Raw genomic sequence first — 14,728 nt, forward strand, 5'->3', positions numbered from 1 at the left:
CCAGGGTGGGTGGGTGCTGCTTGGTTTTATACATTTTATACATGAGGCTTCAACCAAATACATGTAAGAAATAGATTGGTTTAGTCCAGAAAAGTGGGACGACTCGAATTGGGGTGCGGGGGAGGACTTCCAGTTTACAGGTAAAATTTTCTGATAGACATTGGTTGAGTTTATCTAAAGACCTGGGAACAATGGAAAGGAAATGTCTGGGGTGCGATAAGCCATTGTGGAGACTAGAGTTTTATCACGCAGATGAAGCCTCCAAGTAGCCGGCCGGCTTCAGAGAGAATAGATTCTACAGGTTTGTAATCAGACTTAAGGTCTGTGTTAAAGTCAGTGCGGAGAGGTATAATGAGGCCTGTCCGATCCCCACTTCCTGTGGAGGCTGAACCAGTCTTTTGGTTTACATGGACGTAAGACATCAGTTGAATTTTCTTCCTTTCCTTTTTTCTCTTTCTTTCTTTCCCTTTCTTTCTCTCTCTTTTCTTCCCTTCCTTCCTTTCTTCCTTCCTTCCTTTCTTTCTTTTCAACTGAGTCTCACTCTATAGCCAGCCTGGAGAACAGTGGTGTGATCTCAGCTCACTGCAACCCCAACTCCCTGGTTCACGCGATTCTCTTGCCCCAGCCTCCAAGTAGCTGGGACTACAGGCACCCACCACCATGCCCAGCTAATTTTTGTATTTTTAGGAAGACAGGGTTTCACCATGTTGTCCTAGATGATCTCGATCTCCTGACCTTGTGATCCACCCGCCTAGGCCTCCCAAAGTGCTGGGATTACAGGCAGGAGCCACCGTGCTCAGCTGACATCCATTGCATGTTCTAATTTTCTTTCCCTTGTGTTTGTGTGGAAAAAATCAGAGTGGGTGGACAGCAGAGTCAGTCATTAAACAGGTAATAACTTTATGGGGATCGCATTTCAGACCTTCTGCCTGGTGTCCCTATAACCACGGTTAGATGCCTCTGTGACCTAACGTTGGTTACATCATAGTTCTGATGTTTGCTTGGAAAAGAGAGGCATGAACGTGTAGATCAAAAAAAGCCATGTCTAGACTGTTCTTTGACGCTTTCTCCTTCATCCTGAGCTGCGGGACTCCCTCTTTGTCCTGCGGCTTATCCGCCATGGTCATCTCACTTCTGTTACCGAAGTGTGACTTGGGCCAGGTCCCCTACACTCCCAACTTTACTTGGCATCTCAGCAGCTTTTCAGCCTTTCTTAGCTCTTTGGCATGGGCGGTAAAAAGTTCTCTCTTTATTAAAGATCTTTGTGGCCTCTCTAGTCCCCCCGCTTCCTTCCTCTTTATGTTTGTTGGGATTGGAGAATGAATGGGGCCATCATGAGCATGGCCTTGACATTTAGAAGTCTGAGCGTCTCCTGCCTCCCACGCCCTGCAAGAATGTGCTCGCCCTCCTGGGGGTTTCTGTGCCAGCTTCCTTCTGTAAGATGTGTCGCAGTGATGTGTTTACTTTAACACACATGCACGGCCCTTGTCAACCTAGATGTTTAGATTAGCACACACACATGCAAACCTAGATATTTACCTAGGTTTTGAACCTTTCGAAGTAGGCCTCTTGAATAAACAAAGGTATTCTAATGACGTTGCCAGTGCTCATGATTAAAAACAAAAAACTGTTTGTGGAATTCCCTTCAATGCCCCAGAACATGATTCTGAATATCTCATAGTTGCAAATCTTTTTTCAGATGAATTTCTTCTTTAGCCAACTTTATTGAGGTATATAGTTTACATATAATAAAATCCACAAACTTTGTGTTTGTTGAGTTTTGACAAATGTATAATAAACCTGTATAAATACCACCACAAAATTAAAACGTAGAATATTTCCACCACAGTAGAAAGTCATTTTGTTTTTGTTGTTGTTCTTTGTTTTGAGACGGGGTTTTGCTCTTGTTGCCCAGGCTGGAGTACAATGGTGCGATCTCGGTTCACTGTAACCTCTACCTCCCAGGTTCAAGTGATTCTCCTGCCTCAGCCTTCTGAGTAGCTGGGATTACGGGCACCTGCCACCACACCTGGCTAGTTTTGCATTTTTCGTAGAGATGGTGTTTCTCCATGTTGATCAGGCTGGTCTCGAACTCCCGACCTCAGGTGATCCACCCACCTCAGCCTCCCAAAGTGCTGTGATTACAGGCGTGTGCCATGGCCCCCAACTGCAAATCTATTTTAGTTTGGGTTTAGCCAAGTGAGTAAGTAGGGCAGCTGAACTGACAAATGCTGTTTTGTACCTTGTAAGTTGTATGATATATAGATGGATCAAAAGCAACACCAAAGGGGCAATGTATAAATGACTGAAGACAGACTACTGGACCAAATCTGCAGCCTCCCAGAGTGGCTACTGTGGTGGATGTTTATTCCGGAGCTTGAGCTTATCAGTTGGAGTACTTTAAAGACCTATTGTTCATTTGACAACGATTGAGCTCCGATCATGAACTGGGCATTGTTTGGATTTGTTATAAAAAACACACATTGTATTTCCACCATGAAGTCTATATTCTGGTGGGAGGAGATGTCAATAAATGAGAAATCAAATGCATGATGTAATTTGGGGAACAATACATGCTGAGAAAAAGAAAAAAAAATTCAAGCGAGGAGATAGAAATGATGGCATACCATTTTAAAGAAGATGATGCAGCTCACGTAATCCATCTTTATTTTCCTTTCCTTTTGTGAAGAAATTGCAAGACTCAAATTCTACCAAAGGTGTTTTCTAAAGGCATGTTATCTTTCTATAAAGTATATTCTGCAGAGTGCTAGCCTCTGTTCTAAAGCGGTGGCGATGTGTGTGTGGATGGGGAGCTGCATAGTGAAAGAAGCTTGGGGAAAGTTGGCTTAAACAACGTTAACTAGATCTTTACTACGGAACTCGAACCTTTAATATGCTAATGGGATTGCACATATTCATGAGGGAAGATTGTAGTACATAATGTTTTCCAATTTGTTTTCTCCAGGGAATCCTTTTGGCTCAGAGCATCTTAAGCAAGTGATGTTCTGCTGAACACACTGTAGGAAGTTCTATTCTAGGGTTCTCAGACCACAGGAGAACTGAAAGCAACCGGGAAGTTAAATTAGTTAAATTACTCCGAGGGCAATAGGAGGGAGTGGAGGAAGCCTCAAGTTACTGAATATCCCTCCAGGATGTGGAACACTCACCAGGCAGGGTGTGGGCCGGGCAGGTGGCAGGGACCTGCAACATTCTGTGGTGCAAACTTCACAACTCAGGTGTTATCAGTTTCCTTTTGCTAATGGGAAAACCTGCTGATCAAGGAGACCCAATTAATAGCCAAAGCTTACATCATAGCTTAGAGTCAAGATGTGAACCTAGACCTCTTTGACTCCAGAACTCAAAGAATCAAAACCTATAACATTATATTGCCTAAATGATGGGGAAGGGTGGGTTGCAATCCAACTAGCAAAGCTTTTCCTACTCCAACCAATATACTCCTACTCCATATACTCTTCAATCCGTGTCCTCCTCGAGGACGGGCTTGTGTTTTATCTTCAGGGTGTCGAGTGTTCCTTGTTCTGTCTCATGCTGGTCATATAGCAGGTACTTGGTAAGTTCGCGCAGCTGAAGTCATGGTCCCATCACGTAAGCTCAGTATGTGGGGCCAGATGGCTGTGACCCTGAGTGGCCCTGCGAGAACCATCCATAGACTTCCTTCCCTTTTCCCTACCTTTTCTCCCTGCCCTTTTCTACCTTGAAGCCATCAATCTGACCCCTTTGCATATCCACTGGAACCGAGGGCCCCAGATATATATAAACACCTCTGCCAGGGCCCTTGTGAGGCACCCAGACCTGACAGGGCTTGCGGGTGGTAAGGTTGGCTCTGTGAGGGGGTGGGGGATGTGGAAAAGAGCCAGCTCTGGCTAGAGTCTTTCACTCAGAATCTAGGGGGAGAAAGTGGGGGAATTTCTGTACTTAGAGGCATGTCTTTCAGGAAAAGATCTGAGACCAATTTTCTCTCCCACCATCCCCATCTACCTCTCATGAGACAGCTGGGGAAGTTGGTGGTGATTAAGCACTCCTGTTAATTCATTAGTAATTTGAATAGAGGGAGACTGGTCTTTTCTGAGCTGCATGCTCAGACACTCAAGTGCTCCGAAAGTGAACTCACTGTCCTTGCTCTCCTCATACACCCCTCCTGCTGGGCCTCCTGCTTCCGTGCATGCATGGCTTTGCCCTCTTCCTGGCCCTCTGGCTGGAAACACAGCCCCTTCTCTTCTTTCACGTTGAATCAGTGATAGCTGTATCAACTCAGCCTTTGCAAGAGCCTCTAACTTGGTGCCTCTCCACACCACACTACCCCAAACAGCCCTCATTGTGTCTCCTGAAGCTATTATGACAGCCCTCACTCCTCTGCTAGATGCTACTCTTGCCACCAGCCATGTGCCAAGCCTTCAGATGGCTCTGTGCAGGAATCAGCACAGGGTGCTGGGACTTTCAGAAGCAACCTTGAACTAGACACACAGCTGGGTCCCACACTGCTCCTGAAGGGCAGGGGAAGTTACCCAGACAAAGAAGGGGAAGATTGTGAGCAAAGGCACCGACACAGTGCCTCTGGGGAACTCAGAGAGTATGACCTCGATGTGTTTGAAGGGTAAGGTGGCAGCAGGTGCTGCAGGTGTCTAATGCTACATACCAAAGCAACCTGAAACTTGGTGCTTAAAACAATGGCCACATTTAGGTGGCTGACAAATCTGTAATCTGTACAGTACTCATTGGGGATAGCCCATTTCTGTTCTGCTTGGCATCGAGAGCTGGGACTGGAGTCATCTGAAGGCTCGCTCAGTAACATGTCTGGCGGTTGACACTGGCTGAGGACCAAAATCTGAGCTGAAGTTATCAGCAGAACATTAACATGTGGCCTTGCCATGAGGAAGGAAGACTGGGCTTCCTTACAACGTAATGTCAGGGTATAAGGTCCCAAGAAAGAAAGAGCCAGCCAGATTCTGTCCACTTTTAGGACCCAGCCTTGGAAGTCACATAGCATCACTTCTCTTCATTGGAAGCAAAGAGCTAAAATTGGCCCATATTCGGGGGAGAGATCACAGACCCCCATTCCTTGATGGAGTGCCACTGTAAGAGGTGTATGTGGTTTGGAGAGATTGGTGTGGCCATCTTTGCAAAATATGATCAGCCTCAGCAGAAAATATGGAGGTAGGACAAGTCTAGCACGTTGGCTATCAAACCTAGGGTGTTGGTTTTTACCTTATAGAAAGTGGGGCACCTGTGAGAGAGGCCAATTCAGGTGTAGCCTGCTCATGTTTGTGCTTGAGACAGCTCCTCTGGGATGGTGTGGTAGGATATTTGAGAGGGGCAGGTGGGGGACCTGTGAGAGGACGTTGCGGTGATCTGAGGAGGGATGGTGAGGGTCTGAGCCAAGGCTTATACCTGGAGGGGAGGCAGGGCTCCAATGTGGGAGATGCCAAGAAGAGAGAACAGGGCTCAGGAATGGGGCAACCCTCAGAGGGTGAGGAGGAGGGACATCAAGAAGGAGTCTTGGTTTCTGGTTTGGGAAATGGAGTGAAGGTGATAGAGAATGAAGGAAAAACGGGAGCAGTTTATGGGGGAAGATGATGTGTCCTATTTCGGAAGCGATTAGTTTGAAGGGTCTGGGAGTGCCCAGGTGGATACATCCAGCAGACAGTGAGGTAGACCTGCTTGCATAGCTCTGGGGAAAGTTCTAGGGGAAGAATTGAGATTGGAGGCCATCATCCTATGGCAAAGGGGATTGCCTATGAGCAGGAGCAGAATGGATCATGTCCAGAGAAGGGGTCTACAGGCAGGCTTTGGGGGACATTAGTCTTTAGGGAGTGGTTAAAGGAGGAGGATCTGGCAAGGCATCTGAAGTCAAATTGTCTTTTTCCTAGGTCTGGTCTGGACCAGGGAACAATCTGGGTTCGAGTGTGCTTTGGTGCCCTGTGTCCATGGAAAGTGACAGGACATTGACAAATCCCATCCCTTTCACTGTCACAGTCATATGCTGCTTTCCTATAACCTATACCATGGCTTTTGTCTTTCCTTCAGTGGAATTTCTATGATCGTTTTGCTTTTCTTTTTCTAATCTTTCACATCTTACCCTTTACACGGATGGTCAGCGCCAGAATGAGTCCTCTAGTCCAGTGACTGGAATACATGTTGCCCCCTAGACTCTGCTGGTAGAAGTTTTCCAAATAACACATTTGAGGCTTCATTCCTGCTGATTTTGATTCAGTAGGTCTGAGCTTGGGTCTAGCCTGTATATTTCAAAGGTACTCCCACCTCCCCATCCATGTGATTTTGAATCAAGCCTAAGTTATGAACCATTGACTTAGCCCAGTTACCTCACAGTTGGAAAAACCCAGGGAACAGAAGGGGGAAAACACACACAAGCCCAGATTGTTCCCTGGTCCAGGCCAGACCTAGGAAAGAGGCAATTTGACCTCAGATGACTCGCCAGATCCTCCTCCTCTGACTATTCCCTAAAGACTAATGCCCCTCAAACTCTGTGTCTAGACAAAGACTTGACCCTTTCTGGCTAAGCTTGCTGTGTTGAGTGAGAGGCAGGTCCAGACCTTGTCCACTCCAAGCATCTCAGGTGACTCACACCTAAGGCCCAAAATGCTTACTATATGCAGGGCATGGGTTGAGCACGTGGGTTACCCCTCTCTGGACCTCGGTTTCCCCATTTGTGAAAAAGGAGCGGATGAGATCATTTTCAAAAATACTTTTATTACAACATATAAAGAAAAATTTCAGAATATGAAAGAAAGCCCAGTGGAGCCTCTCTAGTATGGCAGCAGTGGAGTGCTGCCACACCCCCAGACAGGCAGGCTTCCTCCTGCCACCTAGGAGGAGTGGGGTGGCCACACAGGCTCAGGTGGCAGTCTGGAGAGGTGTCTGGTTTTGTGGGTGTAAAGACCTCTGCACACCTGGAGGCTGTGACACACGGATAGGCAGTGAGACACCCCAAGCTGGCCTCACGAAGGTTCTGCCCTGGCAGGAAGGAAACCCCACAGCCTGGAGCAAGGGCGCCTATGGAAGAAGGCTCAGCTTTGGAAGGACATGGAAATGAAGGTGGAGCTGCAGTTGCTCTCCTGCAATGCCAGCCATTCATTTAGGGAAAGAGCTTTGGAAGACTGAAACGTCATAGCACTCACCCTTCCCTGGAGGAAAACCTGACGCAGAGGAATGCCTTCCAAGAGATACTTCAGGATGGGACTCCTGGCTTAGAGCCTGTTCAGGGCCAGCCCAACAGCTGAGAACCTGGTGAGGGGCCCAGAGCTCAGTCTGGAGCCAACTAAGAACATCATGAAACCCTTCTCCTCCCTCTCTGATGTGTTATCTGTCCCCATCCACCATGGAACTCACATTTACTCAGTACCCCGGGACCAGGCATGAGGCCAGATGAGATTCAGAGACAAATGGCCTCAGCCTCTTCCATCCATTGACCATCCATTGAGCATGCGGCAAACACAGTCAGTCACAGGCATTCCTGATAAGAGATGATAATGAGGACGTGGAGGGGATATTCATTCAAACCAGGTGCTTTGGGGATTGCATCATGGTGCCTTACTGGAGGCATTTGAGGTTGGTGGGCCTTGGAGGACAGGTGTTGGGAATGGAAGACAGGTCAAGAAGGTTGATCCACGTGACCCGGGCTTGTTCATCCTGAGGGAGCACTCTGAATTGGGTGGGGAGTGACCTTCAGCCCTCGCAGGGCACAGGAGGAGGGCAGACGTGCAGCCTGTGGAGCACTGTGGTGCTGTTGGGGAATAATCCAAGATGCTTGGCTGAGCAGTTAGGTCCTTCCCTTGAGGGTGAGTCCCCAACCCTGTCATACCTTCAACATCTTCAAAACCCTGTGGTTTCATGGGGCCACATATCACAACAGTGATAAGAATGCAGTAATAACAGGAACGGCACTTTGGAAGTGCTTCCTGCAGGGTGCAATACAAGGTTGCAGTGAGGACATTTCATCCTGGAGACCCTGGGAAGTAAATGCTCCTAGAAAACAAGTGAGGAAGCAGAGGCCAGCCTGCTGGGTCCAACAGATGGCTGGGAGGGCGCCAGGGCTTGCTGTCCAGAGACTTCACAGGCTTATCACTCTTCCCCAGGTGTTTGTGCTCTGCCAAGGCCTCCTGCAGCTCTGCCAGCTCCTGTACAGTGCCTACTTCAAGAGCAGCCTCACCACAATTGAGAAGCACTTTGGGCTCTCCAGTTCTTCATCAGGTCTCATTTCCAGCCTGAATGAGGTAAGCAGGAGGTTCTGGTCCATCAGACCCTACTTGTGCACCACCCTGGCCACAGGATCCAGGAGAAGCAGAGGAATAGGAGGTTGAGATGTGCACGCAGGTGAATGCCTCTTTCTGCCAGGTAACAGCAAATGAAGCAGCAAAGATCCAGTGGTTGCGGTGAGAGCAGCTAGATTTCCTGAGGCCTGACTTGTGCCAGGCGCTGAGCTGAGAGACTCCCATGCCTGACCTGGGAGCCTCTTCATGGCAGCCTTGCCAGCAGGTACACTGTTCATGCCCACTTTGCAGATAAGGATACTGAGGTTCAGCAGTACAAGTGGCTTGCTCCAGGTGTGCAGGGCTGTCTGCCCTCAAACTCTGTGCTTCTAATTGAGTTCTGTGCAATCTGCCAGCCTGTGGGTCCTATGCCCCATGCCTAGTCCAGGGAGGATAAGCCGCAGGCATGCAGGTCGGTAAGCAGGCCTGGGTCCAGGCATCTCCTGTCTTATGAGGGCCACAAGAGCCAGAGCTCTTAATGGCCTTTACTCCTAGATAAGATCAGAGCTCTATGGCCTCCTAGCATTTCCCACCATCCCTCAGTGACTGCACATCACATTTAGAGGAAGACAGAGTGGACTAAGAATCCAGAGGAGGTGGGAGGTCAGAGGGCAGGGCCTGCCAGGAGCCACTGGAAGCTGGGGCGAGAGAGTGAGAGGAGGCAGCAGAACCCCCCATCCTGTCACCACAGTGTGGAGATGAGGCTCCTGGGCTGGCTTCCATCTTCTCCCCAGGGCCACTCTTCCTGGATGGGGGCAGGCAATGATCCCTTTCCTGGAGCCAGCTTGCTCCTCTGGAGCATCATGAAGTTTTCCCTTGACTTAGTGAAATTCAGGTCAGTGCAGTCACTTAGAGCCTGGGCCCCTGCCCCATGGCAGCTTCTGGCCAAGACAGAACTGTAAGGCCAGGTGCAGTGACTCACGCTTGTAATTCCAGCACTTCGGGAGGCCAAGGCGAGTGAATCACAGGATCAGGAGTTCGAGACCAGCCTGTCCAATATGGTGAAACTCTGTTTCTACTACAAAATACAAAAATTAGCCAGGCATGGTGGTACATGCCTATAGTCCCAGCTACTCAGGAGGCTGAGGCAGGAGAATCACTTGAACCCAGGAGGTGGAGGTTGTGGTGAGCCGAGATCGCACCACTGCACTCCAGCCTGGGTGACAGAGAGAAACTCCATCTGAAAAGAAAGAAAGAAACAAAGAAAGAGAGAGAGAGAAAGGAAGGAGACAGAACTATAAAAAAGGCAGATATCTCCTCCCCCCAGCCTTCTCCTGTTGGAACATGGCTTTCCCTTTCACCCCTCCCTGTTCCCTGATGGTCCACGTAGCAGTGACCCCAGGAGCACTTTTCCATGCCAGTTCCTTCTACAGTCCTAGGAGGGAGGCTTTCTTCACAGTCACATTTCTCAGACAAGGAAACCTGCATCAGAAAGCCTGAGTACTCCAGCCAGGTCAGCCCTGTGTCATGTGCACAGCGCAGCCAGGGTCTGAGCCCAGGGCTATCTGAGGGCTGCGGCTAAGGCCTCCTCTGTGAACTCCTGTCTTCTCTACCACAGCTCCAATCTCTTGCTCACAAGCACGGCTCCAGACAGTCTCAGCCTCCACACATGTTGCTGGAATCTTCACTGGTGGCCCTCTCTTCGTGGGCCCTCATACATGTGAGGCTCTTTCCTCACATGTATGACATGCATGCACATAGACATGCACGTCCTGCAGTTTGAGTCATCCCTGCTGGCCTGAAACCTCCTCCTCTGAACTCCTAGGCTCATGTGAGTGCCTCCCTTGCTTTCTGTGCCAGGTGTGTGTCTGTGTACCGGTCTGTGTGTGTGCCTGCATCTCTGTCTGTCTGCTTGTATTGGATCCTGAGCTTCCTGGTGATGCCCAGTGACTGGGTCTGCCTGACCGTGTGGTCGCATCCTCCTTCAGGACAGTGCCCTGGTGTCCCTGTGCTGCATCACACAGAATGACCCTCGTCGATGTTGGCCTATGACTTTGGTAATGCCCCTGGCACATGTTGTCCTCACTCATGATGGACATCAGGGAAAGCAAATCTTTGACATTTGTTACCACGGTCCTGTTCCACGGCCCTGGCAGGCATCACTAATCACCCATGCCCGCTTCCTGCTGAGTTCATGCACAGCCTAGAATCTTTCTCAACACAATATTCTAGGCCCTGCTACTAATCCAAGTCAGAGCTGCTGTGTGAGGCGGATCTTCTCTTTCACCTCAGCCCAGGTGATAGCCAAATCTATGCTCTCCCATAGTTAACTTTTCATTCATGTTGACTCTATGCTTGGAACAAAAATGTGGGCCCAGGAACAACTGGATTTTTCAATGGGCCGGGGGTAGCTAGCTGGGACTTGTAGCAGGATCTGCTTAAGACAGGAGGTTGATTAGGCAATGAAAGGGCTTAATATTTTCCCAGGGATAGAGTTCAATCAAAAATAAAAATAATCCACCCATTAAAATTTTCTTTTCCAGTCTTAGATGAACTTTTCAAGAATCTGACTTCAGCTCATGCCTGTGGGCAAGATTTGAAGCAAATACCATCAGATAGTTCATTCCTCTGATCTTTTAATCCTCTGTGTGTATATCTGTGTCAGTGTATGTCTGAGTATTTGTGTGCAACTGTGTATGTGTCTGTCTGTGTGTATCTGCCTGAGCCTGGGGGGGATGTGAGAAGAGAGCCCGGCCTGGTGCAAGGGGAAGGTGAGTGTGCATGAACCTGCAGGAAGCATGACCCTGCAGACTACAGCTCCCAGCCTCAGAGAGCCTTCTGGGGGCCCAGCAAGTGAGGCGAAGCCTTTGACAGACTGGGCATAAAAGGCCAGCAGGAGGAGGAGGAACTTTGTGGTTAACAAGAGAAGACATGGGCATCTCGGCTTGAAGCAGCAGCTTATCTTATCCACTATCAAAGGCCAGGGCTGAGCCCTAGAGGCTCCCTGCCCTACATGCCAGCCACCAGTGGTCCCTGCGCCCCTTTGGTTTGAGACATTGAGGACAGGGTCATGTCACAATGGGCTTTGTAACAGCTTCCAAAGAGTCTCACAGCAAGTCCATGGTAGTATTTTAGGGGCTGCTCCAGGGCTGAGGAGATTGAGATTTTGAGGCCCTCTTCTCAGTCAGAACAGCTGTATTTAGGGGGTTGTTTTATATTAGGGAAAAATAGTTTCTCAAAGGGACTCTGTGGCTGAAGAAAAGTTTGAGAATAAGGTCTTAAGCCAGTATCAGCCATAACACCTGTGGCGGTCCAGCTTCCCACAGAGAAACAAGTGCAGGCCCCTAGAGAGCACCGAAGAGCGTGTCCTCTGTCCCTTCTCCCTGAGCTCCCCTTCGGGGCCCTCCACCATCCCCCATCGAGGCTTTCTAAAGTCAGCCACACTCAGCATAGCTGATATGATCTGACATTTACAATCATTTTGAGAAAAGCAATAGGAAACAAGAAGGAAATAAAATCTAGGAAGCATAAGAATAAAGCTTTCTTTCCAGGTGTGGGTTTCAGGATGCCCTAGATCCACCTCCGGCAGGGGCTAGAGCCCTGCTCTGGCCAGACTGCTCCTCACACACCTTCATACCCCCTTTCTCTATAGATCATAAACCATCTCACTCCTGGCCATGTGGGTGGGGTCTCCAGGCAACTGTGTCCTCCTCTTGAAAAAGCCTACCGTTTACTCATTCATTCATTTGTTCAACAATATTTAATGAGTGCTTGGGAGTTTGCCTAAACTTTAGGTACAAACTCTCAAGTTTAATTATTAGGGAACATGTTGTATTCCTAGAAGCCAGCCAGGATTGGATATTTCTTTGGCTTTTTCCCATAAGATGGTTGAAGTTTAGGTTTTGAGCTTTTCATGGTCTCCAGATACTTCCTTTGTTCTGGTCTAGAAGATGGAAACCTAGAAATGTTTCTGATAACAGAAGGAAAACCAACATTGCTTATGCTTGCCCTTTGCAAAGCTCTCTGGGAGACGGTGACACTGTAACTGTCTGGGCCCCAGCTGACACTGGGCACCCTCCTCCCTCTCCAGTTTTCCTGGATGAGGTATGGTCAGGTCTTCTCTGTGAGTGGGTGAGGAGAGGGCCTCTGGTCTCACTCAGCCCTTCTGCTCTCTTTGCAGATCAGCAATGCCATCCTCATCATCTTTGTCAGCTACTTTGGCAGCTGGGTGCACCGTCCACGTCTGATTGGCATCGGAGGTCTCTTCCTGGCTGCAGGTGCCTTCATCCTTACTCTCCCACACTTCCTCTCCGAGCCCTACCAGTACACCTTGGCCAGCACTGGTGAGTGGCCTCCAACCCCTGCCTCAAGGGGGTAAGGAATGGGTGAACACCTCACAAAGTTAGTGGGGACACTCCTAGGGCAGTGGATACCACTATGGGAAGAGGACATATGAAGCTTAAAATATACTGAGGTATGTAGAGCTATGGAGCAGCTGAACTCTGGCTTGTTCAGGAAAGTGTGCAGTGCAAGGCTTACCTCCTGCTGTGACTCCCTGTGCTTCATGCCAGGAATGACCCCAGCCCTACCTGCCTGGGGACACTGTGAGCAATTTCTGCAATGGGGCATGGCAGGGTCAAAGCATTAATCATGATGAAGTCTGTGGATTTTGTCCATGTTTAATCATAGCACTTTGTGACATTTGTACATTCTTCTGTCCTTTGGTGACAGTGCACTTGCACAATGATCTCATTTGTTCATGTTTACTCTGTTGAGTCTGCCAATCTATGAACATAGGATATCCACTATAACCCTTATAGTTAACATTATTTAACATATATTTAATATATAATACCCTTATATTAACAAAACTGATCTGAGACATTATCCATTTGTTGATTGACATTTGCTCTTTGGGAGGTGGAGTCACCCAGTATCTAAACCCACTTCCTATGTTTGAGAAATTCCCTACCTTATAAGCAGTGGTGTCCCAGTGAAAGTTTAAAAACCATCTATGAAAAAAAGAAGGGGAGGACCTAATTTGTAGTATCTGCTGATTTGTCTGGTGTAAATACTCCCACAATAGCCAATTTCAAGCTATTAGTATAATGTTAAAAAAAAAAAATCATTGACGTATGATTTAAGAACTACTGAAGTTCATAAATGTCCCTGTTCTCCAAGAGAGTAAAATAAGGATCCTAGATGTTTTTTTGTCCATTGTCCTCTCTCATCTTCCACTTATTATTGACCCGTATTTTAGTTCCACCTGTCTTTAACCTCTCTACCGTGGTCATTATTATAAATTGTTACTATACTGTTATTTATAAATAAGTCAGTGCTTATTTATATGTACTCACAAGTTTACTGCTTTCTTTCTTCACCATTGATTGCTTCTTGCATTTCACCCATGATGTTGATTTTTCTCTTTCCTGAAGGATATCCTTTAATGTTACTTTCATTAGGTCTATGAGTAAGAAATCTCTAAGTCTTTGTCTGAAAATGCCTCTATTTTACCCTTGCTCTTGAATTATAGTTTAGCTACAAACAGGATTTTAAATCCTTCTTCTCAACACTTTGAAGGTACCATGCCTCTGTCTTCTGGTGCTGGGACTTTATCAGTCTAATTGCATCCCTTCTTAGGTATCCTGTTTTTTTCTCTAGTTCTATTTAATATTTGTTTTCTTCTTTTCTTTGTCATTCTGCATGTCTACCATAAGGTATCTGAGTATGGCTTAATTTTCACTTATTTGTTAGAAAGTTCAATGTGCTATTTCTTTTGAAAATTAGTTTTTCTTTAATTCTGAAAAATTTTCAGCCAAAAACATTCCTGATATTGCACACCTCTATTTTCTCTATCCTTTCCTTCAGAACTCCTTTTACATATCAGCTTCACATTTTCATTTCTGGCCTTTTTGTCTCTTAACCTCTCTTCTATAGTTTTCTGTGCTTTATGCTGCGTCCTGCATGATTTCCTTAAAGTTTGTCTTTCGGTTCACTTAGTCTCTCTCCAGCTTTGTTAATTGGTGTCAGACCATTTTTTACATTATAAATTTTGATGGTACTACACATTTTGCTAATTTCTAAAAGTTCTTATAATGATTGTTCAAATTTCTCTGCCCTAATGACACAGTTTCTTGGTGTTTTCTTATAATTTCTTTTTTGTTGTTGTTGATGTCAATTGTTTTAAATCTATTTATATTATACTCTTTTTCAGATTGTGCTGTTTGCTCAAGTATTAAGAATGTTAATCCTCCCATTGTTTTATGTCTGCTTGCTCTTGTTCATGGTGGATTACCTCCTTGTGTTTGAGCATGAGCTGTGTGCAGTGGGCTTTTTTTCTCAGGTAGAAATTGTATGTGGTCTGCGTTAGGACATAGCCCTACAGAGTGGTTTTGCATTTACATTTACTCAGCACCCAGGGTCATCACTGCTTTGGAACTAACTTTATGTTAGTGTTTGGACTTAGGATGAATTTGCACTTGTTTTAAGGGCTGTGGAAA

The 14,728-nt window shown here is 47.1% G+C and overlaps 1 protein-coding gene across 1 annotated transcript in view; it reads left to right on the forward strand.

Moving 5' to 3' along the window:
- SLCO2A1 (solute carrier organic anion transporter family member 2A1) overlaps positions 1-14,728 on the forward strand; it is a 92,549-nt gene that overhangs the window by 33,912 nt on the left and 43,909 nt on the right. Inside the window, exons 2-3 of the mRNA XM_035277736.3 lie at positions 8,115-8,252; positions 12,409-12,571. Coding sequence (XP_035133627.1) covers positions 8,115-8,252; positions 12,409-12,571 — 301 coding nt within the window. The remainder of the gene's footprint in view (positions 1-8,114; positions 8,253-12,408; positions 12,572-14,728) is intronic.

Source organism: Callithrix jacchus, chromosome 17, assembly GCF_049354715.1.
Source record: "Callithrix jacchus isolate 240 chromosome 17, calJac240_pri, whole genome shotgun sequence".
Classification (NCBI taxonomy): Eukaryota; Metazoa; Chordata; class Mammalia; order Primates; family Cebidae; genus Callithrix; species Callithrix jacchus.